Source organism: Theobroma cacao, chromosome 5, assembly GCF_000208745.1.
Source record: "Theobroma cacao cultivar B97-61/B2 chromosome 5, Criollo_cocoa_genome_V2, whole genome shotgun sequence".
Classification (NCBI taxonomy): Eukaryota; Viridiplantae; Streptophyta; class Magnoliopsida; order Malvales; family Malvaceae; genus Theobroma; species Theobroma cacao.
Window position 1 is genome coordinate 940,482 of NC_030854.1, and position 25,555 is coordinate 966,036.

General features: G+C 35.9%; 4 protein-coding genes and 1 long non-coding RNA gene across 6 annotated transcripts; 3 read left to right on the plus strand and 2 right to left on the minus strand.

Annotated features, from left to right (window-relative positions):
• LOC18597584 (putative tRNA (cytidine(32)/guanosine(34)-2'-O)-methyltransferase) lies at positions 916-4,534 on the plus strand. The gene is made up of 11 exons (XM_018122293.1): positions 916-1,021; positions 1,107-1,200; positions 1,285-1,334; positions 1,427-1,476; positions 1,768-1,876; positions 2,397-2,457; positions 2,571-2,623; positions 2,861-2,953; positions 3,096-3,159; positions 3,583-3,690; positions 3,923-4,534. Exons 1-11 carry the CDS (start codon positions 995-997, stop codon positions 4,162-4,164), a joined length of 951 nt encoding a protein of 316 aa, XP_017977782.1. The 5' UTR covers positions 916-994; the 3' UTR covers positions 4,165-4,534.
• On the minus strand, positions 5,076-5,960 carry LOC18597585 (josephin-like protein). Its single transcript, XM_007026711.2, has one exon. The coding sequence runs from the start codon at positions 5,642-5,644 to the stop codon at positions 5,240-5,242; it is 405 nt and encodes a 134-aa protein (XP_007026773.1). The 5' UTR covers positions 5,645-5,960; the 3' UTR covers positions 5,076-5,239.
• LOC18597586 (sulfoquinovosyl transferase SQD2) lies at positions 12,983-17,529 on the plus strand. Of its 2 annotated transcripts, XM_007026712.2 has the most exons (11): positions 12,985-13,534; positions 13,885-13,951; positions 14,351-14,421; positions 15,059-15,176; positions 15,298-15,371; positions 15,480-15,535; positions 15,625-15,708; positions 15,958-16,045; positions 16,136-16,213; positions 16,417-16,473; positions 16,774-17,529. In XM_007026712.2, exons 1-11 carry the CDS (start codon positions 13,167-13,169, stop codon positions 17,267-17,269), a joined length of 1,557 nt encoding a protein of 518 aa, XP_007026774.2. In that variant the 5' UTR covers positions 12,985-13,166; the 3' UTR covers positions 17,270-17,529. The 2 variants fall into 2 exon arrangements, with proteins under 2 accessions (XP_017976984.1, XP_007026774.2); XM_018121495.1 differs by having other exon boundaries at positions 12,983-13,534; positions 15,958-16,213.
• LOC18597587 (BAHD acyltransferase DCR) lies at positions 18,093-20,679 on the minus strand. The gene has a single exon (XM_007026713.2). It carries the CDS (start codon positions 19,816-19,818, stop codon positions 18,409-18,411), a length of 1,410 nt encoding a protein of 469 aa, XP_007026775.2. The 5' UTR covers positions 19,819-20,679; the 3' UTR covers positions 18,093-18,408.
• On the plus strand, positions 20,945-22,494 carry LOC18597588. Its single transcript, XR_001927779.1, has 2 exons — positions 20,945-21,277; positions 21,445-22,494. It is a non-coding gene; the product is annotated as an uncharacterized LOC18597588 (long non-coding RNA).

The following is a 25,555-nucleotide window of genomic DNA, read 5'->3' on the forward strand; positions in this document are numbered from 1 at the left end:
ATAAATATTTAAATAAAATAAAAAATTAATCATAATAAAATTTAAATTAATAAATATTAATATTTAAATTATCTATTATTAATGTTTTAAATAAATAATCAATTATTAATTTTCAAAAATAAAATAAAATAAAATAATTGATCATCATAATATTTAAATAAAAATAAAAATATTTATATTTTAAAATATAAATAAATATAATATGAATTATCAATTATTAATATTTTAAAAATAAAAAAAAATAAAATTAATATAATAATATTAAATTAAATAAATGTTAATATTTAAATGATTAATTATTAATATTTTAAAAAATTCTAGATTATTAATATTTAAAAAATCTAATAAAAATAAAATGTCACATAAATAATAAAGGGTGTTTTTGTCTTTTTTATTTTCTATTCCTTTCTTATTCCAAAATTATTTTTACCAACCAAACACTACAATAAATCATAATAATTATTTCTGTTTTATTCCCTTTGTCATACCAAATAACGTAATAATATTTTTATTCTATTTCACCTCATTCTATTCCCACATAATAACTATTCTATTTCATTCTTGTCTATTCCGCTAACCAAACGTACCATTAAAGTGTCCTAACTGGAACAGAAAATGAAACAAAAATAATCAAAGATATGTAAATATAAATTCATATTTTAACTTAATTTGATTTTATTATCAACGCATTAAATATAAATTTATATTTTCGTCATTTTTGCGATATGTAATTTTTACTTTAACTTAGTACATTTACTTCCTGGTTGTCCAAACAAGCCCATTCCCTATTCCAGACCGGTTTCTAGCCCAACCCAAAAGAATAGCGCGGAAATGTAATAACGGGCCCCCAATATTCAAATAATGTATTCCCTAAGATACCCCTATATTATATGTTTAATTACTATGTAGCCCGGAGTCCCCCTCTACCGGAGGGTTTTAGAATTTAGCAACTCCCCGTTGTTTCAGGAATATTCTTCAGCTAACTATTGAAGCTATGGGCAAAGCTTCCAGGGATAAAAGGGTGAGTTTTTTTTTTTTAAGTGAAAAAGTTCTTTATTGGGATATTGGATGATTTTGCAACAAAAGGTAAGCTGCTTGATTTGCAGGATATTTACTATCGGAAAGCAAAAGAAGAAGGCTGGCGTGCTCGAAGTGCCTTCAAGCTTCTTCAGATAGACGAAGAATTCAACATTTTTGAAGGTCAAATTCTTGAAAAATTATATTCTAAATGCCTTAAAATGATTGTATTCAATTTGGGTTGGTTATGGTTTGATTGATATATAGGAGTAAAGCGCGTGGTGGATTTGTGTGCTGCCCCCGGTAGCTGGAGTCAGGTTTGTTACTCATTCAGTGATATAGCTGATACCCTAATTTTCCACCTTAAATAGTTTTGCCTTATTAATCTAGCTTGCTAATATTGCGACAGGTCTTGAGTCGGAAATTATATCTCCCTGCGAAGCAGTCCCCTGACTCAAAGTAAGTTCCTTTTTTTCTGATTCAAAGAGTATAGGATTATAAAAGAAAATGTCACATGCTGATTCATGTGGTCGAAGTTTATTTCTTTGCCTAAGGGCGCATGCCAATGTATATACTTTGTAGTTTGGTCTTGCCTGCTCATTGCTTCTTCTTCAGATGTTTAATTTTCTGCTACCATTTTTTCGTTTTTGGTTTTTATGGTTGTTTTTAATAGTTTTCGTACATGAGATGGTGATCTTTATGCATACTACCTTCTACTGTGATCATAGAAAACTTTGTTATAACTTGCAGGGATGATGATCTCCCTCTTATTGTAGCCATTGATTTGCAGCCAATGGCTCCAATTGAAGGTGTAATTCAAGTTCAGGGTGATATAACTAATGCTCGAACTGCTGAAGTGGTGAGGATACTTTCTTTTTTTTTCTTTCCTTGAAATCTTTGCCATGTGTCTTTCAATTTGTTATATGAAGAAATTTGCCATTCTCATATCTTTTTTGGATGGTAGCATGTTAGGAAAAGCACCTTGGGACAGAGAACCAAGTATTACGGGCAAGGGTTTCTTTATATTAGTTGAGAGCTATTTTGCATCTTGTTTTGATGTTGCATCTGAATCATTGGCTTACTAATATAAGTCTGATATTTGATGACAATTACATGGCAAATGTCAACTTTGATCCACTTTTATAATCTATGATGACTCAATACTCACAGTGCTTGTGCATTATCACCATGGTGGGGTTGGAAAATATGGATGGTGCATTATCACCATGGTGGGGCTGGAAAATATGGATGGTGCACATTTATGATTGCCTTGTTTGGAGTCTGTTTCATGCTACTCAAGGTTTAAGTTGCTTGACCTTGTGTTGTTTGTTGAATGTGTATATATTCCATCATGTGTTAGTCATTTGTGTCTTTTTCAGGTAATTAGACATTTTGATGGCTGCAAGGCTGATCTTGTTGTGTGTGATGGTGCTCCTGATGGTAAAACAAAAGTTCTGGTTTTTAACTTCTCAGCCTATGTCTATAGGATTGTAGTTGTTTCATTTTTGACCCTTAAGCTTTTTAAAATTGCTTTATTTCCTCTGGGCTTGCAGTTACTGGTCTTCATGACATGGATGAATTTGTTCAGTCCCAACTCATACTTGCTGTAAGTGTTCCGATTTCTCTAATATTAGCCTGTGTCTCTAACTAGAAACTCAGAATTGTGAATTATTTTTGGATTGTGTGATCGGCATGGATGTCATAACGCCTCATGATATAGTTCTTCCTACCAAGATCCTGCCATTGATAGAGCTTAAATTTCATACTTCTTCTGTGTTTTATATCTTATACTTTCTTTCTTTTCCCCAAATTTGCCAATTTATGATTTTGCATATTCATGCAGGGTTTAACAATTGTTACTCATGTACTTAAACAAGGTGGAAAATTTATTGCAAAAATATTTCGTGGAAAAGATACTAGTCTTCTGTATTGCCAGGTAAATTGAATTCTAAAAACTCTCAACTTAGTACATAAGCTTGTGAGTTATAATTATACAGCTTATTTGCAACAATCAATTCCTTAAATGGATAAATTTTCTTTCATTATACATTCATTTCAACTTTGCTTCTTTCTTGCAGCTGAAATTATTTTTCCCTGTAGTGACTTTTGCAAAACCAAAAAGCAGCAGAAACTCCAGCATAGGTAAGAGTAACATGTATAAACACATGTGGACTTGTCCTTGGCTGCTCACTTGGTTTATCCTCTTTGTTTCCTTAGAATATATGTATACTTTTGGGTCATATTTTCCTTAGAGTCCACCCACTGTTTCTTTTCCCTACTTTGTTAAAGTTGTTTGTAATAGCAACATAATTTTTTCTCCTTTCAGTTAACCTGAGACATTTCTCTTTCATTGCAATAGAAACCCGTGGAATGATCTATGTTGACTTACATAAACGGGAGAATTTATAGATTATATGTTATGCCCAGTTCTTACCCTCTTTTATTTCCCGCTCTTTGGATTCACCACTTCACAGCAAAATCTAAACAAATTGACAATAAGTAGAAAGTGGTTTCATTGTGTTTGTCATAGTGTGCAGCTGACACTTAGTCTTATTTGTTATGCAGAGGCATTTGCAGTTTGTGAGAATTATTCCCCTCCTGAAGGATTTAATCCAAAAGACTTACATCGCCTCCTGGAGAAGGTGGGCAGTCCCTCAGGTGTAGATGATCTAGGTAAGTGATATCTAAAAGGATTTTGTTATTTATTTATTTTTGCACAAGAAAAAGCATTTGACTCAAATTTGCATTTTATGCTGACATATTATCTGCTAGGACATCATTGTTGGAAAAGAGTCCTCTTTCCCACTTGTTTGAAATTCATAGTTGTTTAAATTTTGTGATACTTTGGATAGCTCTTTTCTTTAATAAAAGATTCATATTTTTGTTTCACTTATTCATATGGCAGATTGCAGTAGCGGATGGTTAGAAGGGCCAAATAAGGTTTATATCCCATTTTTAGCTTGTGGGGACCTAAGTGGGTATGACTCTGACCGTTCATACCCACTACCGAAAGTTGCTGATGGAACTTACCAGAGCTTGGATCCCGTCCAGCCACCTATTGCCCCTCCCTATAAGAGAGCTCTTGAAATGAAGAAAGCTTCCAGTCAAGGTATCCGAGACCTTGAAAAGCTTTCTTTGGATTCTTGATCAAAGCCGAATAAGGTTTGTATCCCATTTTTAGCTTGCGGGGGACCTAAGTGGGTACGACTACCGAAAGTTGCTGACGGAACTTACCAGAGCTTGGATCCCATCCAGCCACCTATTGCCCCTCCCTATAAGAGAGCTCTTGAAATGAAGAAAGCTTCCAGTCTAGGTATCCGAGACCTTGAAAAGCTTTCTTTGGATTCTTGATCAAACTGTAACTAGCATTAACTAGATGGACATATATTAAGAAATGGATAAATCATTGTAGTATCAAGTTATTAATGGAGGAGGGACAAATGATTACTGTTCTTGTTCTACATATTATGTTCTCTCTCTTTATTTTTTCCAAGAAAAGAAAGTGGAGTGCTCTCTATCTAATAATGGCCTGTCTGTCCCTCAAACTATCAGCCATTCTAATCCTTCCGTGGCAACTTGTTCCAAACAATGATCATTGTAGTTTGTAAAAGTAAAATTATGATTCAAAGTTAAGATTCCTATTCAAATTCTGTAAGAATTCTTCATTTTACGATACTCTGCTAGCATTTAGGACTATTTAAGAACCAGATACATAAATCTTGTGTTAATGATAAGAACCGTAATCTGCAGCTGATTGGTCTGGGGAACTTGTATCATTCAGATTCAAAGAAACTAAAATAAATGTGAAACCAAGTGGGATACCTCTCAGCTGTGGTCCTGACAGTGACTTTTCCTTTGAATATTTGTTCAGGCTCAGCCCTTCACGGTGGCCCAGCCATAGATTTCCCCATCAATCACCTCCTACTTGTCTAGTGAATTTGAGACCAGGGCATGGCATAGAATTATATTGCATAAAGTTGGTCTGTTGGATCTTTAATTTCTTTCAGAAGTTAATGTAATGTAATTCTCCATGATTGAGATTTAAATTAAACTGATCAATCAAGCAGTCATAAATACAAAACCAGGATGAAGATTCAATTGCTTTCTAGTGTATTTTCTACATCTAACACTGGAAATTAAATGATCAATGAATTATATAGAATCCCTTTTTTTTTCCCTTTCATTTACATAATTTTTCTTTTCCCCAAGTAACTGCAGTTCTCTAGCAAGAACATGTAGAAACCGAGTTTGATCTTGACAAAGACGAGGAAGAATTCAAGAACTCGATGCAATCTTCTATAGCTTCAGCACGATGAGAGTCAATAGATTCAGCTAGGGATCGTGACCTGGCCAGGTTGGAAGAAGAAGAAGAAACCTTATGGGAATTAGAGTTCCTTCTCATGGATACAAAACGTAAAGCTCTTGCAACCTTAGCTCCGAGACGCCTCAACAATCTTGCTGGTGAAAACCTTGAGCTTCTCACAAGCCTAAACGTAAAAATCCCAGCAACGACCCTCCTTCTGTTACCTCTTGTTCTGCCAGTACTGCCCCCATGTTTCAGTAAGATCGTCGGCCTTTCATTGACGTCCGGACTGAAACTCACTCGCTTGCTTGTTCTTCTCGACATTCCTAGACTTGGGATAAGGAGACTACTTCCCGACGGACAAGAGAAATAAATCAGAAAGAGAGAAAAGGAGAGGTTTGGTATGTGAACAAGGAAGAAGGGGGCAGTTGGTAAGGTTTTAGGGGGTATTTATTGATGAATTATTGTGACTAAAGTGAAACCTGAAAAGGAAAAAGACGATACTGAAACAAGGGCGAGAGGATAGGATTTCTCTCATCGAAATGAGTAAATCTGGCTGGAGAATTAATTTTCTGAGTTGAGCATATTCTTAATTTGTTCAAAGATGTTGACTCCTGACCCTAATCCTCAAAACGTTTTTGCTCACCAATGCACCTTTTCCACAGATTCATTTTCAATTTTCACACACATATATATATATACACGTGCATGAGCCATGCAGTTGGCGTATTTCAATGTATAATTGCTGTTTATTTTCACTAATCACTGGACTTGTATTTCAAAATTGACCAAATCGTTCATCACGTGTCCAGTAAATTTCTTTTATTTACGTTACTATTGTTATTGAGTTATTTGGTTTTGTTGTCAGGGTTTAAAGTTTCGAATTTAAGATTCAAAATTTTTAATAGTAAGACATCAAAAGGGAATAGAAGAACGATAATATTTTTTTTGGTTTAAAAAAATTACTAATTGTATTAGAGTAATTAAACCTGAAATCAAGCAACATAGGCAAGAGTGGGTCTACTTATTTAATGTGGGGTTTAGTACAAATACTAGTTAAAGAAAATAACAATAAGAACGTTAGGTGCAAACGAGAATTTGAACCTAGGAAAAAGGAAAGCAATGAGGAGGAAAAAATGAAAAGGAGGGATTTTGCAAGGGTTGGTCAAAAATAAAGGGGAAGAGTGAGCAGCAGCAAGCAAAGGGAACACAAAGAGACAAGCACTTGATACTCTTCTTATCAGCGTTGCTTTTGAGGTGCCTGTTAGGCCCTACTTTTTTTCTCTTTTGTTGGCCATCTCTTGGTTCTGTTCCTGGCAATAGAATTGTGTGGTGATGGCCCATTCATTTGAACATATTCCAGGTAAAGAGAGAGAGAGAGAGAGAGAGAGGGAATCTATTTGAATAAGGGAGGTGTGGGCTTTGGCGTGAATATGAGGGAAACCATCCTTTTGTATTTTTGGTTTTCCCCTTTCTTTACCACTTTGACAGGAGGAAAATTGCTGTTGAATCATCTGCCTGCCTGCCTGCCCTGGGATGTTCTTTTGACTGAGAGCTGCAAGGCCCCAGTTTTGCATCTCTATTGGAGTGCATTCCTGGTCAAGTAATCAAGAAAGTCATGTTAAAAAAGCTTTTGAATGCTGAAAGCAAGCAAAAGCGAGACTCAGCCATTCAGAGATGACTTATTTTGCCTTGTTATAGAGCTAGCCTTTCATTCAAAATACAGTACAGTTTAGAATTCGGATGCTGTTTTTCCACTAGATTAATTTCTGGCTCACAAAATTTGGACTGGAAAATTTGGTTGAGTCACTATCTTACCTAATCTAACACTCTAATCTCTATCATGAAATTATTATGTTCTCCTCATACAAGTTTATATTTATAAGCTTTTAAAGATTCTTACTTACTCAACATGAGATTAAAATATTTTATTTTATTTTTTAAATGTTTGACGTGATATTCTTCGTTACTCAATCTGATGATATTTTCACCGTCATCTTGCTTACTTCCCTATCTAACGATATTTTTATTGTTGTCGATCATCTTGCTTGCTTCATTTTTCAAAAGTTTTCAACGTAAATTAGGTTAAATCAAATTTGTGCTAATACCATTTTATCAAAAAATCATTTAAAAAAAGTTAAGGTCAAAGAAGTGGGGGGCTAAGCCTAGAAGATTGTCAATTTTTTTTTTCCTCCTGTGGTCCATCATCAGTTTTGTAGAATTTTAAGTCCTGGATTGAATTCTCTACGTGAGATAAGCATGAATTTAACACCCTGAACGACATTTTCAAAGCAATAATTTCAGTTCAAATCAAGACGTTGGAATGCAGCTCCATGCAGAAAATATTTGTGGCTTGTGCCTTGGTTTGTTTGGACCGAAACTTGGGCTTTGAACGTGACCTGAACCATAAGTTCATATCCCGTAGGAGACAAAAGAAGGATACTGATTCATAAATGCCTCCTTTGATTGTCTTCACCGGATGTGGAACCAATTCAGCTAGTTGACTTTTCCTGTTTCCCATCATAAATTTTGGTCTGCCACCATTGAGGCTGTGAGTCCGTGACCGTGACCAGTGTAGGCTCCCAGCTCCCCTTCTGTCCTGGATAAGCCTCTAGGCTGTAGGCCATAGCCAGAGGTGGCAAAACCAACTGAAATAGTTCGATCTCAAAGATAAAATCTAAATAAATTGAAATTAATTCGAATCCAGAACCATTCAAACTTCAATTAACGTAAACTCGAATCTGTTCATGTGTCACCTCGAACTATAACTTTAATTTTGGACCAGAGAAGATGAGCTGAATTCTAATTACCCAAGGCCTAAGGTTTGTCAATCCAAGCATCAAATGGATCCAAAGGAGTCAGGCTTCAGTGTCCCACCATGTGGTCAACCTCTAAAGATTGGGTCGTATTGCTGAACCATTGTCTGGCTCAAAACTTCTTGTTCTTATTTAATGTACCAGATCCAATCTGTCGATACTCAGACATCAAGTTGCTGATGATATTCCCAGTATATATATATATATATATACCCCACTTTCTCATATTTTTCTGTTGAATAAATGACTTAAAAGACTTCAAACCAAGCGTTGGTTTTTAATAGAGATATAGTATTTTATATATAGTTTGTATTTTAATTTTTTATATCTTTAATGTACGATTTATTGACTTATAAAGTAATAACCTGGCACTACATATAAAAACAATATATGTACATACTTTTCAATAGTGTGAATAATACAAAAAAAAAAAAAAGATGATTCAGCTCTTCCTTTCTATATATATCCTCCATTTTTCAACTTTTTTCTTTTTTCATCAAATTTCACATGGTAGTAGACCCTTGCTTGATCCATGGAGTTTTTTAATTTTTCTACCAGTATTTTTTGTCATCCCTTTTCAAATCATCAAACTTTTCTTCACTGATTTCTTAGTCTTCTTTTTATTTTTCTCTTAAAACCTGTTTGACCTGACTTTTTTTAACTTAAAAACTATTATGAAGCTTTAATGAAAAATAATAGCTTTTAAAATTAAGTTAAAATTATTTGATAATTTTTTTATAAGTTTTTTTTATAAGTTATAATTTTTATTAAAATTATCATAAAAGGTATTTATTTTTTTAATAGAGTAATATTGTAATTATTTTTAACAGATGAGGATATTTTTGAAATAAAAATAAAAATTCTCTTGTATTTTTAAAAGAAGAAAAGAAAAAGCTCTTCATAGGAGTTTTTCCTGAAACTCTTTTTTTTTAAATTTTATTCTTTAAAAAAAAAGCTACTTTCTTTTAAGAGCTTATCAAAATTTATGTTTGGCCTGACTTTTACTTTTAAAGGATAGATAAGCTGAAAAAAAGTCAAACCAAACAAGCACTTAATATCTTTGTTTTTCTAATTCTTCCTCTATTCTTCCATGGCTGAAACTACAAGTTTGAGAACTCTTCTTCCCCCTTCTGAGGACCCTCAGTCTCCTTCCTTTCTGCATTATTCAGATCACCATGGGTTAGTGGTGATCAATCCCAAACTTACCTCCACTAACTATGTCTCTTGGAGTTGTCAGTTTATGTTAGCCCTCTCCATTCGGAATAAGGCTGGGTTTGTAGATAAAACAATTAAAAAGCCTAAAAATACTGATGAGATTTATGTTTATTGGCTACATTGCAACAATTTGATCATTGCATCACTAATCGAATCGATTTCTCCACCGATCGCTTCTAATATTTTCTACATGCACTCAGCACGCTAGATCTGAGAAACTCTTAAAAATAGATTCTCTCAGCCCGATGATGCTTGAATCTATCATCTTCAATTTACTCTATCCAATCTGAATCAAGGTATGAGAGATATTGATGCTTATTTTACTGAGCTAAAACGCAATATGGGAAAAACTAAGAATTTTTAGACCTCTGTCTAGTTGTGATTGTGGTTTTTGTAACCATAAGTGTTTTTAATAATATATCGATCAGTATGAGAAAGATATGGTGTTGAAATTTCTCAATGGTCTTAATGAATCCTTTGCTGTTCTGAGATCTCAGTTATTATTAATGAAACCCTCCCCCACTTTAGACGAGGCTTATAACCTTGTTATAAAGGAGGAAAATCAACAATCTATATATCTGTCAATCAAGTGTTTCATGAAGCTTCTACTATGACCACCATTATTGATGGAAGAATAAAGGAAAAACCTAATGTCATTTGTAGTCCTTGTGGTAAATCTGGGCACACAAAGGAAAAATGTTATAAGGTGGTAGATTTTCTCCCTGATTTTAAGTTTACAAAAGGTAAGGGAAATCCTAAAACTCCTCGAGCTACTTCTCCTATTAATAACTCTATGTTGAGTATGGAGACAGATCAGGGTGAGGATATTATAGACTTCTTGTCTAATATTTCCCTTACCAATAATCAAATTTAGAGGCTCATAGTATTACTCAGTGATCAGGGAACATATTTGGTTGATAATTCACCCTCAAACACCAACTTTGGGATAAATTTTCCTCAGCATTCTCTTTTCATCGTGAACTCTGCAATGGCAGGTATGATTCTAGTCTCAAACTTTTCATCCATTCAACATTTACCTTCCGCTAAGTTTATTGTAAATTTTAATCATCATACCTGGATTGTTGATTCGGGTGCAACAGATCATAAAACATGTTCTTTAATGTCATTCATATCATCCAGACCTATTCAAAACATATATGTTGAAATGCCAAATGATACTAAAGCCACAGTGACTCATATAGGAACTGTTAAGATATCACTATTTATCATTCTGCATAATGTGTTGTGTGCGCCTAAATTTAGATTCTATTTAATTTCAGTGAGTGGTTTTACAAAGTCCAAAACACATTATTTGACATTTACCGTTAATGATAGTGTAATTCAGGACACAAGTACTTTGAAAATGACTGATCTTGTTGAGGTACAGGTAGGCCTAGCAAACTCTAATCTACAGCTTCAAGTCTACGGATAGAGTGATTGGATTGGACGTAAAGACACTAGAATATCCATATCTGGCTTTGGAATATTTCTTGGAGATTCTCTAATAAGCTGAAAGTCCAAGAAGTAGTCCATTGTAGCTTGTAGCTCCACAAAAGCAGAATACCGTGCAATGGCTTTAGCCTGTTGTGAGGTATTAAGGGTTATCTATCCATTGCATGATTTTGGCATCAGTCACAAAGATTCAATAATTATGTACTGTGATAACCAATCAACCATGTAAATATGCAAAAATCCTACTCTTCATGAAAGAACTAAGTATATTGAGATTGATTGTCATTTTATACAAGACAAAGTACAAGATGGAACCATCAATCCACAGCACATTGGTACTAAGGAGCAAGTTACAGATTTGTTCCCAAAGGCACTGCATCCATCTCAATCTTAATTTCTAAAAAGCAAGTTGATCATAGAAGATATCCATGCATCACTTAAAGGGGGTAATAGAAATATAATATTTTATATATAATTTGTATTTTAATTTTTTACATCTTTAATGTACATAATATTGACTTGTAAAATAATGATCTGGCATTACATATAAAAATAAAGTCTGTACATATTTTTCAATAGTGTGAATAATACAAAAAAGATGATTCAGCTCTTTCCTTTCAGATATTTTCTCCATTCTTCGACTTCTTTCTTTCTTTCTTCATGGAATTTCACAGTTTTGTGAAGTTACTCCATCATAATTGAAACTTGACCAGAATAATTCGGGAAACCCAATACAATTTAGCACGTATGTACAAGAATCAGAGAGGAACAACAATGGCAGAAAGTGATCAATTTTCCTTCTCTAATATTGCTGTCAATTTCCTTGTGCTTAAAATATTTCATAATGACGTGTCAGGGTGTCTCAATTAGTTAATAAAAGGAAGGGTTAATGATCATTGAACCAATGAACTATATTAGCTTGTGACCCACCAGATGAGTACTTAGACATGCAAAGGAAAGGATATTCATGGGGAATATGCCATGGATATCTCCATCCTGTTACAGTTCTGATAGACGTATGATATTGCTAACTGAAGGCTGACTCAAATAACTTAAGCAATGGAAATAGCAAAAATGTAAGAGAAATTCTATATCAGCAAGCAATGTCCATTTAAAATGAAATCTCCTTCGTTTCAGATGTTTATATTCATGGATGAACGTGATGACTTCTTTGCAAATATGACAATCCACTTCGTATCACTATATATTCGTCATGCAAGCTCATGCAAGTGCTGAGTTACATAGAAATTTATGGAATGTTTGATAATTATAAGTTCATCTATGATTTCAATTTTTCTGACACAATATTTTGTATTTTCGCTTCTTCAAATTAATCCCATGTAAATAAGTTTCGTTCCAAAAATGATTACATTGTGTAATATCTTTTTTGAAGATTACAATTATTGAAACTCGAGTGATACGTTTATGAAGTTTGTGACAGTTAATTATGTTTTAAAATGATTGATTTTAATTTAAATCCTTTTATGAAACTCTACTTTATAAATTATTTTCCACATTGAGTGCCGACCACAAGCTTGCTCTACCAAACAATCAATAAAAGTTTTTGGTTCTAGTGAAAAGAAAAAAGAGGCTGGCAGTATCATGACCCAAAGAAGCCAAATTTGTGGTACTACATTTAGCTGTATGAATCATTGAGGATAATGAAGAAGTAGGGACCCTACCCATTGCAAGTGGGTGACCCTTCATGCTGAAAAAGAAGAAGCAATTCCAAAAAATTGTACCCAATAAAATTAATTAACAGCCATGGACGTACAAATATCACATGCCAAATTTAAAGGTCACATGATATTATTTTGATTGTCTATGAAAATATTTACATTCTTGACTCATGAAAGTTATTTTAATTTGTACGCAATTAAGTCTATAATCTCAAGATAATCATCGTCAAAATCAATGTTATATTGATTGATATTTTGGAATTTATGTGATATACTACTTGATAAGTTAATATGATTATATAAAACGTTAAGTCAAATCATATGTATTGTGAATAGAAAATATCGTTTATATCGAGTTTAAGGATGATTAATCCAATTTAAGTATGGGTTGAAGAATGGATTAGTGTGAGGTAAAAAAGAGCCAACCAAATCCTGAATTGACACTTGCCAGTTTGCCATCAAGCGTATACTAAGAAAGCCTCCCTTCGATACTCTTTTCTGTCTTCCCCTTGTAGAGAATATCCATTCTCTGCTTATTCCATAGGCCCTTTGGATTCCTCTACCATGTCTTCTACACCATATTAATCAATCCAAAAAAGGGAAAAAGAAAAAGAAAATTCTAACTCAATTATTCAAAATCCCAACTCAACACCCTCGCGCTATAATTGATAGAACAGCAACACCATGTCCCCCTCTACTTCTCTCTCTATAAATCCCTCTCTCTCCCCTTCTTTCTTCTTTGCATACCCTTCGAGTTATTCTTCTTCTTCTTTTACTTTCCACCCTCCAAATTCTGTTAAAGTTTTGCCTTTTTCTTCTTTTTCAGCAATACCCATCAGCCTGGTTGTTAAAAGAAGTCATTTTTCTGAGCCTGTGAGGTGGAAGAGTGAGAGAAAGAGAAGGGTAGTTGTTGTTAGAGCAAGCGAAATGACTATTACAGAGGTGAGGGAGGAAGAGGAAGGGGGAGAGGAAAGTCCTCCTTTAATTGATTCCGAGAACAAGAATTCCGGGCCTCGTCGTATTGCTCTTTTTGTTGAGCCTTCTCCTTTCTCGTGAGTCTCTCACTTTGCTTTCTTTGCTTGGTTTAACTTTGTTTAAGGATACCCTTTTCTTTTTGATTTTTAATTTCCATGAATTCTTGTTGCTGTTGAATTTGAAGTTCTTCAGTGAAAGCTTTATTGATCTTCGGTTGTTAATTAATGTTGTTTAGTAATTGAGAGGTACATTTCATGGTTGTTATCCTTTCGGTAATTGTCTTTGTAATGTGGCAGCTGTCAATTATGTGAAAGTTTAGATCTTTGCTGATGTCTCTGGTGTAACATGATCTTGGTCTACTTGTTACCTACTCCGTTAAAATGTAAAAACTTGGCAGTCACTGAATGCATTACTTTCCATTTTGCAGATATGTGTCAGGGTATAAAAACAGGTTCCAGAATTTTATAAGATATTTACGGGAAATGGGAGATGAGGTATGCTCATTATATGTCTGCAGTTATGCTTACTAATTTGTTAGCTAATGATGTTTATGGCAGTGCCTTTAGATTATGTGCCATGGAAGCTTACCCTAAGTGCCATTGCAATTTAAGAAGCTAGAGCATTTGTGTTGGGATCAGGTTGCTGGCTGTCCCATGTTATAATTATTAGGAATCGATTTTATTAGCTTTTGATCTGATTCAAGTGATTTCTAGGTGGCAATAGTAATGTGAAGAGGAATAACGGTCAAACGTTACAAAGCCAGAAGTTCATTCTCAGTTTGTAACTTGTGAATTGATAGCCAAATTACCAAGCAGTTTTGACCAATAGTTTTGCTGTAGTCTGCAGAAATGTTTGCAAATGATGAACTAACAGTAATGTATTGATCCTTATAGGTAATGGTTGTGACAACACATGAAGGCGTCCCACAGGAGTTCTATGGAGCAAAGTTGATTGGATCAAGAAGGTTGGTGTAATCAACTAATTTCAAGTGATGGTTTTTCACTATGCTATCATTTCCTTTTTGTTCTTGCCTATGCTTTTCTAATTATCTAGAACCGGAAAAAGAAGTTTATTCAGAAACAACAAAATACTAGCTGCTTAATCCTTTGATTACATGCTAAGATGTTGACAAGCCAGAGAGTGACTTATTTTTAACACCGACAATAGTTAATATTCACAAAGCACTCTTAGGCATATAAACACCAGAAAGTTGGTTGGTGGACAAATCAAATAACATTATCAACCCCATAGACTAGATGCAGCAGTTAAAATGACTATTAGTTAGATCTAAGTTGTGTGTTCATCTGCTTACAATTGATTCAGTGTCCATGTCTTCATCCCCAAACATGGAGATAGCCAATTTCATGAAAGATGTTCAGCACTTTTCTTTTGTGAAGAGATACGTCATGCTCAACATTCTTACAATATATCAATTATAAGTTGTTTCTATCACCCTCAAGTAATCTTAGTTTACTTTTCCTCAATTCTGAAATTAGTTTTGATCCTACTTTGCTTGGTTTTTACTATTTCATCAGTTTATTCTTTGGATATTTCTTTCCTATACTTTTTTTTTAAAGAAATTCTCTTCCTCCTTATTGCAGCTTCCCCTGTCCTTGGTATCAGAAAGTGCCCCTTTCCTTGGCACTCAGTCCAAGAATAATATCAGAAGTTGCACGGTTTAAGCCTGATATAATACATGCCTCTTCACCTGGGATCATGGTATGCTTCTAATTGCTGCTATTTGAGTTCTTGATATATTATTATGATTTCCTTTTGAGAGTGAAAAGGTAATGAGTAGTGGTAGGAGACACACTCCTGATTTTTGTGGACTACATTGCAGGTTTTTGGTGCTCTCTTTATTGCAAAACTACTATGTGTACCCATAGTCATGTCTTACCACACCCATGTTCCAGTGTGAGTTTGATTCTTCTTTGCTGCCTTTTGGAAGGTTTATCATTCTAGGTTCAAAACTAAATGAACTGTTGTATAGACCCCAAATCTAACTTTTCTTTTATTCTACAGGTATATCCCAAGATACACATTTAGTTGGCTGGTGAAACCTATGTGGTTAATTTTAAGTATGTAAGATCTTTCTTTCCCCCCCTTTTAAGCCAATATTCCTGCCAAAGTCTGAGCAATTGACAGCCTTTTTGCTTTTTCATATCAGAATTTCTTCACAGAGCAGCTGATCTTACACTGGTTCCTTCAGCTGCAATTGGGAGGGATCTCCAAGCGGCTAGGGTAACTGCAGGTAAGCAGAAACGTCCTTTACATTATCAAAATAGCCTTATACAATTAAACTTGGTTGTTATGATACAAAGCTTAACCATGTGTTTGTGCATTAATCTATTTCCTCTCTCCATAGCTTACCTACAGTGTAATAAACGCATTTTGTGCTTTAAATATTTTCTTATTTTCCTTTTACAGACGCTGGCCTGTTGATGATAACTAGATAGCTAAGCACTAAACTGACCTGCTTTTCCTTTATCAATACTTTCAGCTAACAAGATCCGTCTTTGGAATAAGGGTGTGGATTCTGAAAACTTCCACCCTCAATATCGCTCTCATGAAATGCGGTTAAGATTGAGGTGCTCCACTTATCCGTTATTCTGTTCCTCACTCCTCAATTACAGTTTAACAATTTTTCTCTTTAACGCTGTATATTTTTGCTTATACAGCAATGGTGAACCAGATAGACCATTGGTAATTCATGTTGGGCGTCTTGGAGTTGAGAAGAGTTTGGATTTCCTCAAAAGGTACCATTTCAATTGCATGAAAAATGGGTACTAATATCTTCCTTTATAGGAATTTACTTTCATAATTAGTTAAAACATAATTCAATGTCATAGCTGAAAAGGAAAAACTAATGGAGTTATCTCAAATTTTCATTGCAATCATTTACTCCTTTCAATTTATGAATTTTGCAAATTTTTGACATTGGGATTATGGTATTTTACAGCGTTATGGACAGACTTCCGGATGCAAGAATTGCTTTTATTGGGGATGGACCATACAGGTACTCCACTTGATGCCATGAATTTACCGTACTCTAAAAGAATATATATATCTTGTATTAGATGGATAGATCTAATATCATACTCTCACCCGTACTAGACTGCCCTAATTGGATTGGTGAATACTTTAATCTGATCTCACCAATTTCAGGGATACTATATCTGCTAAGTGATTGTTAACCTGAATTGTTACCTTAATAAAAGTCTCATGTAGAAAATGAGAGAAGTTGGGTCAGGAAATGTAAGATTAAGCAGAAACCTTGTGCTCCTCTGTTAAAAATAATATGGTCTCTTCTTTGCAGGGAAGAGCTAGAGAAAATGTTTACTGGCATGCCTGCAGTGTTTACTGGGATGTTACAAGGTGAAGAGCTCTCTCAAGCATATGCAAGTGGTGATGTGTTTGTGATGCCTTCGGAATCTGAGACACTTGGACTTGTTGTTTTGGAGGCCATGTCTTCAGGAGTCCCTGTTGTGGGAGCTCGTGCCGGGGGGATCCCAGACATAATTCCGGCAGAGCAGGAGGGCAAAACTGGCTTTCTCTTTAATCCTGGAGATGTTGACGACTGCTTGAGCAAATTGGAGCCTCTGTTACGAAATAAGGAATTGAGAGAAACCATTGGCAAAGCTGCACGTGAAGAAATGGAGAAGTATGATTGGAAAGCAGCCACTAAGAAGATACGCAATGAACAATACAATGCTGCCATTTGGTTCTGGCGGAAGAAGAGAGCACAGCTACTGAGACCTCTGCAATGGCTGGCAAGACGCCTTTTCCCGTCACAAGAAGTCAACTATAGGTGATGTGTGGATATATTACATAGATTTGCTTGGTAGAATTAAAGGAAATAGCATGTCGAAATAGGGATTGTGAGCCTGTACTGGCCTTCAAACGGGCTCTTTCTATGGTGTATGTATGATTCTTTTGCAATGTGTTTCTTTGTTGTATATCATGTACTTGAAATTGTTGGAATGTAAGTTTTTACCAGAATGAACGCCAAACTATGGTTCTTGTGCGAAACTTTCAGCTGAACTTCCATCAACAAACTAAAATTTCCCATGAATGAATATCTTTACTTTTGGTTTCCCTGCAACCATACTCTCAACTTCAAGCCAGTTACTAATTGGAAGTATACATATCTTTAGGAGTGGAAAGGATTGATTAGTTCAAACATTTCTATTTCAAAGTTTGCATAATCTTCTCTATCAATGCGCTAAATTGAGATCATGTGTATAAAATTTCAAGTCCCATGATCAACACAAGCTAGCTAGCTAGCTACCCTCATACTGAAGGTTTCAACTAAGATGGTAACTGGACCCTTTGGCCCAACAATATGGTAACTGGACCCAGCACTGTGAATGTTCTGTTGGTTTTGAGCCTTTAGGGTCAGCGGTTTGGAGCTCGATATTATTTCCTCGTGGACCCTCGAACAGAAAGATTGCGATTGATATTATATAGTTGAAAAAATAATATTATAGTATTTGAAAAAAACATTACAACGTGTTGTTTATTAGTTCGTCAATGTCAATTTAGTACATTTACGTACATTTTATGACATAAAGTTTTATGTTTTCAATCACTTTTATCATTTTATCCCCTTAATTATAGAATAGGCAACTTGATTAGTGATAAGGAAATTCACACGTCTTTATATAAGGGAATAAATTTTAAAAAAAAAAAACCCTTCTTGATTTCGTCACGTGGAAAATGAAAGCTTCAATGTGCAAAGCCCAAGCCCAACTTACCAACTCTTTGGTAAAAGTAGCTAAAACGTTACCGTTTTAGTTCTTATGATTGATTTTACACAAATGAAATCACAACCGCCTAAAGTTCACCGCTTCTTCCGACCCCCAAGCCTTTAATAACTAACCACCAATCATAAATTGCCACCTGGGAATTCATTGTTTTTTTAAACAGAAGGTTGACACTACAGTGTAGTCACTCACACGATCGCGGATACGTACTGCATAAACTCGGCGTCGTTCTCAATCCCCGCCATCGTATCAGGCGCCAAAACAACCTCCAAGTCAACGCTCCCGTTCCCTTCTCTCCCAGGAAAGGCTGAGATCTTCCCGTCAAACTTATTGGCCCTACCACTCCTCACCGCCAAAGGTCGGCCCCACCCGAAATCATTATCGTACATTGGAAATCTAGGAGAACTTCCCATGGTGATCGATGCGCCGTCGGAGTTCCCTAGCGGGAACAGCCTCGGCTGCTTCTCCCAATCGGCGACACCTCCCCGCACCGTACCGTCGTCGTGCGCCACCACGTTTTTGTGAAGCAGATCGGCGCTCCAGCCCAAGTCTTTAGCCAGCAACTCGCCGGCTGGAGCGAAAGTCGGGATACTCTGAATCGCGTTCCCGAAATAGTACGGCTCGAGCTTGGGGTCCAACCTGTGCCGGCAATTCACAGCCATCCTAAACGTCGTCGTCTTGGTGATCTCTAATTTTCTGGCACGCGTGACCGACCTCCAAAGCTGAGCGCAGAGAGATTGGAAAGACGAAATCTCATCGTTACTATTTTTCACCTTGCCGTTGGACAAACCGTTGGTTTCTCCGTTAACGGATTTCCAACTGTCGTTGCAGAGCTTGCCCAAAACTTCGGAATTCGTTTGTTTAGTTAAAAAGCGACCGTAATTAGCTCTGTATTTAAGTTTCAAAATGGCTTCTCTGGTGAAATGGAAAATCCTTTCCCTCAACGGCTCGTTGCCGGCAAAAGTAACTGTGGGTCCGCCGGGAGGGAATTTAAGCACGGCTTGAGAATTGAACACGGTGTTGCGGCTAAAATCAGGGGTTTTCGATATTTTTGAAGCTCCTTTGGTCATCTCAGCGAACGTGTTGAAAAAGTGCCAGAACGAAGTCCCATCGGTCACAGCGTGGTTCACCGTGCTCCCGATAAAAACCCCGTCGACTAACTCGGTCATCTGAACCGCAGCTAACGGCTTGAAATGGCCGGAGTAACTAAGCGTCTTATCGAAAGTGAAAAACTCCTTGACACAATTGGGGACATCGCCGGGGCACAAAATGTCGTGGATGGAAACTTTAGGAGATTTCACCACGAGGAACTCTATGCCGGCGTCGTTGCACGTGATGTGCACGTGCCCGTCGGGGTCGGTCATGAGACGACCGGCCAAAGGAGGGAAGTGAGAGAGAGTAGTTGAAATAGATTGTTTAAGGAAGACCACGAGGTCGTCAAAGGAGATAGGAGGAGCCGTCAGCAAAACTCCTTTCTGAATGTACTGACAGGAGAGCATGGGGATGTCCGAAACTGAGAGCTTTAAGGTTTTGACATTGGATTTCTGGTCTGGGAAAATCGTGCATTTGGAAATGAGAGTAGCTGAAGAAGAAGGCATGATGATTCTCGAAAAAGGGTATTCTTGGTTTCTATCTTTTTTTCCTTTGTCTTAAGCTCTCACTGGAGAAACAAGAGGGGTGTGGGAGTGAGGGACGAAGGAAGAGGGAAAGGGGGTTTATATAGAAGAAGGAAAGGTATTGGGTTCGTGAACTTAAAAGGAGCTTGGTAGTTTCGTGGTGGTTGTTTCTTGGCCTTCTTTCTTATTTGTCTGTCTTCTCATTATATCCATTTGTTTATGTTATGGATTTTTTATCAACAGTGTGAGAACGAGAGAGCTTGACGTGGCAAGGGAAGGTGGAACTTTGTAACAGTAAAGGGAATCATTTTCCTTTATTTTTTCTTTTATTTTGGGAAGTTAATGTTGAAGTTTGAGCTTCTACTGCTGAATCTGCATTCTTTTTCTGGTTTTCTTGTATGCCAGATTGTCAGGTAACTAAATGCGGAAGCTTTTTTCTAGGGAGGATTAGAAAATCATGGAAGCTATCAGTTCTGGGATGCCTAGGAATCCAACAAGTTCCATGCTTTTCCTGCGAAAAAATAGATTCAGATCCTGTTACAACAGCTGCTGATTCTCGTGACTTGCTGCAATTTCTTGCAAGATCCTAGCCATGTGCCCCAGATCTTTAGGATTCAGAGCAATTCTTTTGTTTATGTTTTTGGGGAGATCTTTGTATCGCAACCAGTTTACTAGGATGTACTTTCACAAAGATGATAATGTCTGCTGTCTTCCCTCAGTTGTCTAGTTGGTGCGTCAAAGCTGGCTAATGGCTTCAAACTCAATCTCTTAGATTCCTAATGTCTATGTAGTTTTCATCATAGTCTTAGCTTAGTTTATCCTCAATTAGCCTATATCTCTGGATTTAGATTGTCTTTGATCCCAACTTGTTGGATTTATAACTATAATATTATCTTATGTTTATTCTTACAAGTATATTAATTATATATTTTATTGACCGAAAGTATTTTAAACATATAAATATAATAAAGATTTCTCTATTTATTGTCAATTGACTTTAAATTAAGTATTTTTCTTAAAAATTCCATATGATATCAAAACAAACATTATTTTCATTCATTAACCCATTTTCTTGAAATTCATGCCATGTAATCAACAATAAATTTGTGAATCTTGATTTTATAACTCAAAAGATCCCGTTCGCGGTTCTGATTTCATCTTACTGTTAAAAAGAGAACATAAATGGGAAAACTTGGTTCTCTTGTCTAGCTGTTTTTCGTCATCTAAATTGTTTGAATAATTGACAAGAGCAATGAAAGAGATGGGAGGGACTAATGTGCTAATCCTGACATTTCTCTTTGTTGTCTGTGCAGCCACCCTGGTTTGGCAAATCATCATCTGTAAGTTGTAAGAAGAAAACATGTTTTATTAGTCTCAACAATGCATTCATTTTGTCCAAATCCAACCCATAATTGCCCAAGGATGGCATTTTTTCCACATGGTACGTGGAATACCAAACCTACTATTTTCTTTCCACAAAATGATTATGATTTCTTGCTGTCATCTTAACCCATCAAAACCAAATAATTGAAAATTTTTTTTCCTGTTTTTTTTTTTTACCATAACCCGTATCTGTCAAAAGCCTAACAATCTGGTCTCTCTGTTCAGATTAATCGAAACAAACTTGGGATTCTGCAAAAGATGTTGACATGCTGATTATGATAAAAGGAAAAGAGGGTCATCATTAAAGCAAAGACAAGTACAGAAAAAATGAGGTCATCCATGGAAATCATGAATCAGGAAAACAAAAATGTTACCGCTGAGGACCACAGAAAAAAGAAAATCGTTTTCCCCATGTGCTACAATTGCCGTTTTGCTTCTGGGAAAGCTCGAAATAAACCAGACAGATCCACGAAGCTGATGAGCTACAGAGCTTAGAATGCATGTTACTCTTTGCCAAGGAAATGCTCTCAGGCCTACTTGCTTTGACCAAAAAGAACAATTAACCACAGGATCATTTTAAACGTGAAGCAAATGTTAATTTGTAACTCACCATGAATTGACAACCTCGACTTTGTCCTGGCTCACCAAAGTTTTAACAGGAAGGTTCTTTGGACGGTGTAAGCTCAACTTGTAGCCGACCCTGTTCAGGTTTTCTTGCCTTCTTTGCTTCCTGTTTGATGGTTTCATCTGCCAGGCCGGCACATAGCTCCCCAAGTCTATCGGTTCAAGCTTCCTGCTGCAACCAACAGATAAAGGGGAAGACAAGTGGAAATTAATTTAGCTTGAGCATCCTTTTGCTGGTGGACTTGGCATGGACCCTGTTGAGAAATGGTGTGCTACTTGCTGAAAGTGGCACCAAGGCAGAGAGTCAATAAGGTGTCGTTTTGTATTTAAGACTTATGTTGTCCTTTGATGTTGTTCTGCTATCGTTTTGATCTCGAGTTTATTTACGTAGTGTTGTATTTCCTTTACTATTGAAATTTATTGTTTTTCCAATTGTTAGGGATTTTACTTTCCGTTCCTCCTTCAAAATATGTTGTTATGCTTGGTGTCTATTGTCTGTTATGTGGCAGGGTATCTATCACAGATCCCTATGCTTCTAGAATATAGGATATCAGCTCAAGTGGGTGTGTTCAACTGGTGCTGGTAAATTTGGTTATCCTCCATTGTATATATTGCTCTGTTACTTAATGAAAAATGAGCTTTTCTCTTCCAGATATTTTTTCTTCTGTTCTTTATTCATTGGAACCTTTGCTTATCTTCATTTTTCTTTCAAAAATGTTTAAGTTTCCAACATGGTATCAGAGCCTCACAACAGGTCTTAAGGGTCTATTTTTCATGTTATCATCTTCATTTAGCTTCTTGTTCATTCTTTTGCGTAGGTTTTTTTTTTCATAGCTATAGTCGAGTTCAACACATCAGCTCCACTAGTCTTTACTAGTGAAAACTATGCCACTTGGTCCTTGAAAATGAAATCTTACCTCAAAGCATACTATATCTAAGAGGTAGTGGAGACTAGAGAGGACCCTGTTCAACGACATGCTAACCCCACTTTTACTCAGATTCGATAGTTTGAAGAGGACAAAGCAAAAAGGTATAAGGCTCTGTCCTGTTTGTAGTCTATTGTTTATGATGAAATTTTCTTTAAGATTATGCATCTAAATAGTCCTAAAGAGGTATGAGATCACTTGAAAGATGAATTTTTTGGTAGTGATAGGACTAGATAGATTCAGTCTTTGAATTTGTTTAGACAGTTTAAGATGTTAAGGATGGAACATGATGAAACCATTAAGGAATTTTTTGGAAATATGATGGCCTTAGTGAATCAATTGAGATTGTTAGGAAAGGTCATGACAAAGAAAAGGTTAGTGCATAAGATGCTAGTGAGCCTTTCAGAGAAATATGAGTCCCAGGTTTCTTCATTAAAGAATTCCAAGGATATTGGACAGCTAAACAGGGAAGAGCATTTAGGCAAAAAAGTGTGGTGGATAGTGCTTTGGTTGCTCAAACTAGGAATCTTAAAGTTAGTGGTAATAGCACAACGAAGAATGAAGGTGAAAAGAAGGAGAAGGATAAGAAAACAGCAAATGGAAATTTTGGTAAATTGAAGTAGAAGTATCAGCCCTACCCTCATTGCAAGAAAACCACATATTTTGCAAAATTTTGTTGGTACAAACCCCATGTAAAATGTAAAGCTTGTAACCAACTAGGTCATGTTGGAAAGGTGTGTAAAACCAAAGGTTCCAAGTCTAATGAGAAGGCTACAGTAATTGAGCAAGTTGAGGAATTTGATGAAGTCTTATTTATGGCTCGAGAAATAGGTGAATTTATCAAGAAGAATTTATGGTTAATTGACAGTGCTTGCTCAAATCACCTAACTAGTGATAAGAGTTAGTTCGTTGCACTAGATAAGAGTTATAGGTCTAGAGTAGAGATAGGTAATGGAGCATTTTTGAAGATACTTGGTATAGGGATTGTCATGGTTGAAACTTAGTCAGGTAACAAGTATATCTCCAATGTCTTTTTTGTTTTTGAGGCTAACCAAAATCTGCTCAGTGTTGGACAACTTAGTCAAAGTCACTATGCTCTCTTATTCAAGGACAGGAGTTGCATTATATTTAATCCTAAGGGAGAGGAAGTTTTAACTGTTAAAATGAGAAACAAATGCTTTCCAATAGACTGTAAGCATGCTGAGCATAAAGCTTATTTCAATGCTATTAATGAATCAGAACTGTGGCATAGGAGGTTAAGCTATGTTGATAACAACTCTTTGCAAAATATGGCTTCTCATCAGCTGGTTGAAGGTTTACCAAAGATAACAAAGCCTAAATAGATATGTGGAACTTGTCAGTTTGGCAAGCAGAATAGGACTTCATTTCAAAAAAAAAAAGGAGGTGGAAAGCTACTGACAAGTTGCAGCTCATTCATTCTGACCTGGGAAAACCTATGAAGACTAAATCACTTCGCGGCAATAGGTACTACTTGTTGTTTATTGATGAAGTTACAAGATTTTGTTGGCTATTTTTTTGAATCCAAATCTGACACTTTTAAGAATTTTGTGAAGTTCAGAAAGTTGGTTGAGAATCAAGCATACACTTCTATAAAAACCCTTAGAACTAATAATGGAAAGAACTTATTATTGTTGAGTTCGAAGATTATCTAGTTCAGCTAGGGATTACTCATCAGTTAACTACTACCTACAACCCTCAACAAAATGGGGTATCCGATAGGAAAAATAGAACACTTATGGAGATGGCTAAGTGTCTTTTATTTTAGAAAAAGTTACCAAAAACATTTTGGGCAGAAGCTGTTAACACAGCTAACTACTTGTTAAATTTAAGCCCTACAATGCTTGTATCAAGTAAGACTCCTTATGAGAGTTGGTTTGGTTATAAACCATCAATTAATCATTTGAACATTTTTGGTAACATATGCTATGCAAAAGTCTCGAGTGGCAAAAGAACTAAACTAGATAAGAAGAGTATCGTAGCCATTCACATTGGATACAGTGAAATTACTAACGGTTACAAGTTATATAATGTAGAGACAAAAAAGATTTTTGTAAGTAGGGACACAAAGTTTGATGAAAGCTCAATGTGGGACTGGGAAAACTCTAGTGTTGTGAGTGCTGACAGATACAATGTTAGTCCTAATGATGTTCAGAATGAAGATGATTTAGAAGAGGATTTAGAAGATGAAAAACTAGCAGTGAAAGGTACAAAGTCCTGACAAGATATCTATGTTAAGTGTAATGTTGAGGTATGTGAACCTACTAATTATGCAAAAGCTGCAAAAGACAATAAGTGGGTGCAAGCTATGAAAAATTAAATGCTAATGATTGAGAAGAATAATACTTGGTTATTAGTAGACAAGCCAACTGATCAGCATGTAATTGGGACAAAGTGGATCTACAGGACAAAGTTTAATAATGATGGAACAATGAACAAGTTTAAAGCAAGGCTTGTAGTGAAAGGATATTCTCATAGTTATGGTGTGGATTACTGAGAGACTTTTGCTCTAGTAGCAAGACATGATACTATAAGGTTGTTAGCTACTTTAGCTGTTCGAGAAGGTTGGAAGATCTGGCATCTTGATGTGAAATTTGCTTTTTTGAATGGCTATCTTATTGAAGATATTTATGTTCATCAACCTAAAGGGTTCATCAAACCAGGGAGTGAAGTTAAAGTTTGTAAACTAATGAAAGCTTTGTATGGGTTAAAACAAGCTCCAAGGGCCTGGTATAACAGAATTGACTCATTTCTCATTGTTGAAGGTT

Coding starts and splice junctions, on each gene's coding strand:
- LOC18597584 (XM_018122293.1), top strand. CDS start 995: ATGGGCAAAGCTTCCAGGGATAAAAGG. Junction 1,477..1,767: donor AAGCAGTCCCCTGACTCAAA/GTAAGTTCCTTT, acceptor TATAACTTGCAG/GGATGATGATCTCCCTCTTA. Junction 3,691..3,922: donor CTCAGGTGTAGATGATCTAG/GTAAGTGATATC, acceptor TTCATATGGCAG/ATTGCAGTAGCGGATGGTTA.
- LOC18597585 (XM_007026711.2), bottom strand. CDS start 5,644: ATGTCGAGAAGAACAAGCAAGCGAGTGAGTTTCAGTCCGGACGTCAAT.
- LOC18597586 (XM_018121495.1), top strand. CDS start 13,167: ATGTCCCCCTCTACTTCTCTCTCTATAAATCCCTCTCTCTCCCCTTCT. Junction 13,952..14,350: donor TACGGGAAATGGGAGATGAG/GTATGCTCATTA, acceptor TGATCCTTATAG/GTAATGGTTGTGACAACACA. Junction 16,474..16,773: donor ATTGGGGATGGACCATACAG/GTACTCCACTTG, acceptor TCTTCTTTGCAG/GGAAGAGCTAGAGAAAATGT.
- LOC18597587 (XM_007026713.2), bottom strand. CDS start 19,818: ATGCCTTCTTCTTCAGCTACTCTCATTTCCAAATGCACGATTTTCCCA.